The following is a 2,283-nucleotide window of genomic DNA, read 5'->3' as shown; positions in this document are numbered from 1 at the left end:
TCTTTCCCTGCTTTATCCTTTAAGTCCTCTAGCCAACCTCAACAAAATTTGACAGCAGAACAGCGGTATTAGCAATATTCTTTAGGGAAATAAAATAGAGAAAGGTTTAGGCATGTAGGTTTCCAGGAGGAGAGGAAATGTATCAGTGCTTTCTTTAAAGGCAAGAGTGCATCAGCAGCTCAGCCTTTCTTAGACACCAGAGAATAAGTCCCTGCACTTATCCTTAAGATGCAGTTCTAGGAATACAGGCTTCATTGCTTTGGGACTGGCTTGGCACGAGCGAGCTTACTGCAGTGCTAACATCGAGGATGCATCTAGCCCATTAACTTCTGTGTGCTCACTAATCGACAGAACACACACAGATAATGTCCCTCATTATTTTTCTGCTTGGGAAAAAAGGCTCTACAACAATGCTCAGTGTCCTCTGAAGCTCATCCCTTTCCTGCTCTCCGCAGTCTCAGATCTTCACTCTTGAATTAGCTGGTTTTCTGTCTTTGCTACAGAAAAGTAATTCATAACTGCAGCACTTTTGGAATAGCATTTGGTGGTACCTCAGGCAGGTATTTTCTAAAGACAATCTGAATTAGATGGTCCACAGAACAGTACATTTGATCAGGTCCCTTTTTTTTCCCCCTCCTATTTGTGGAATACTTAGGAGATACTAAGGAACAAGTTATGACTAACCTGATTCCCCAAGAAAGTATGCGGAGATAGTTCAATAGTGCAATCTGATAAAGAAATCTGGACTCCATGTCATGAGTTATGAACTCAAACTCTCCCGATCGTACAAAATAATTCGTAGAAATAATGCTCTTTATATTCTTTGATAGCATCTTATTACTTGGAAAAAGTTACTACAAACTGTTAGACTCATGTACTAGAATACTTCAGCGCCCTTCACTGATTTTTATTTTTTTTAAATATGCTCTGATTAAAACAAAAATGAATCCAGAAAATCTTACAGTCTGTGTCACAAAATACTCAAAATTCAGAGTGGTCCTATCATACCTTGCAATTTTTGCATGTAATGAATATAAAGCATCTGCTAAATCGTGGGTGGATAGAAAGAAACTCAAGTCTGTTGAGATAATATCCGTATGTCTGATGCATACCTTGGGATGTATATGATAATAATTATCAGTGTGTTCAAAAAATGCAAAGGAACTGAATTCACATGATCTATATTTCTTTGGTTTGTGGTTTTTTTTAAAAATGCAGCCTATTTATGCACCTTTTCATGTTTATGGTCCCATATAGTGTAAGTTTATTTCCCTGCTAGTGAAGTGGCCAACTAATACTTATACTACAAAACTATTTCCAGAGATAAAAGCCACTGATTTATGCAAGTGGGTGGATTAGAGTTGATTTAACAGCTCTTATGCTGGTGCATACAAGAAAACTCATCATACAAATATAGTCTCACCATGGAAAATAAAAGAGCTGTGGTTGCAGTGAAATGTATGGAAAATGAGGGGAACAGAAAACTGGACTCCCTGTTTACCTTGAACTGTCGGCAGTGCGTGTTTATTTTTACAAAGCAAACCACCATTTTCTGAAGTCCTTTCTACAGTGCCAATGCGCACAGAAGTTAATGTTAGTTCAAAGCAGTCACGTTGATCTGTGTACAGATTTCTGTTTAAAACAAAAGGTCACAAACTCTCTGTTTCTCTTTTTCAGGCTTTAAACAGTTATAATCAAGGAGATATAGAAGGGTCAAAAAGACTGGGTCGGAATGCACTCTGGGTGGCTGTTGCATCTATTATCATTGGCCTTGTCATCATTGGAATCTATTGCGTGGTTCATTTCACAACGGTAAGCAAAATGCTACTAGTTCCAATGCAAGCAGTTCTGTGTGCATGGGCTTCAGAATGAGAAACTGAAGGTTCTCAGAACCGTCTACTACTGTTAAAATTTAGGGATGTGTGCATCTTTTCCAAAAGAGCAATTTTTACTTATTTTGCAATTTAGAAAATTCTGTTGTCTGTGGTTAAACGCAAACAGCTGTCTTAGCAGAGTGGATTTTCTAGAAGCTCTTGCAGCTTGCATGGGTTTTTACAATTTAGGCCAGTTGCTTTTTGTTTTTTCTGCCCCTCAGTTTCACCATCTGCAAGACCGAGTACATCGAGACCTTTAGATTTCAGCTAACAGAGTCCCTAGGTGCTAATTTTCAGTCTCATAATCTGGCCAACATATCTTTTTAACTTTGTAAGGAAAAGACGCCAGCCAATTAATATTTTACTGTTTGATATTAAGGTGGCCATAACTATATCAAAAGTGACCACA

At 38.1% G+C, this 2,283-nt stretch overlaps 1 protein-coding gene across 1 annotated transcript in view; it reads left to right on the top strand.

Annotated features, from left to right (window-relative positions):
* TMEM233 (transmembrane protein 233) overlaps positions 1–1,812 on the top strand; it is a gene marked incomplete at its 3' end in the record, with an annotated part of 7,439 nt that extends 5,627 nt beyond the window's left edge. Inside the window, exon 2 of the mRNA XM_010184920.1 lies at positions 1,678–1,812. Coding sequence (XP_010183222.1) covers positions 1,678–1,812 — 135 coding nt within the window. The remainder of the gene's footprint in view (positions 1–1,677) is intronic.
* Positions 1,813–2,283: the final 471 nt, after the last annotated feature.

The sequence above is a fragment of the Mesitornis unicolor genome, unplaced genomic scaffold (genome assembly GCF_000695765.1).
Source record: "Mesitornis unicolor isolate BGI_N332 unplaced genomic scaffold, ASM69576v1 scaffold46535, whole genome shotgun sequence".
NCBI classification, from domain to species: Eukaryota; Metazoa; Chordata; class Aves; order Mesitornithiformes; family Mesitornithidae; genus Mesitornis; species Mesitornis unicolor.
Note: the sequence above shows the minus strand (reverse complement) of the source record. Positions and strands in the feature narration are given on the sequence as shown.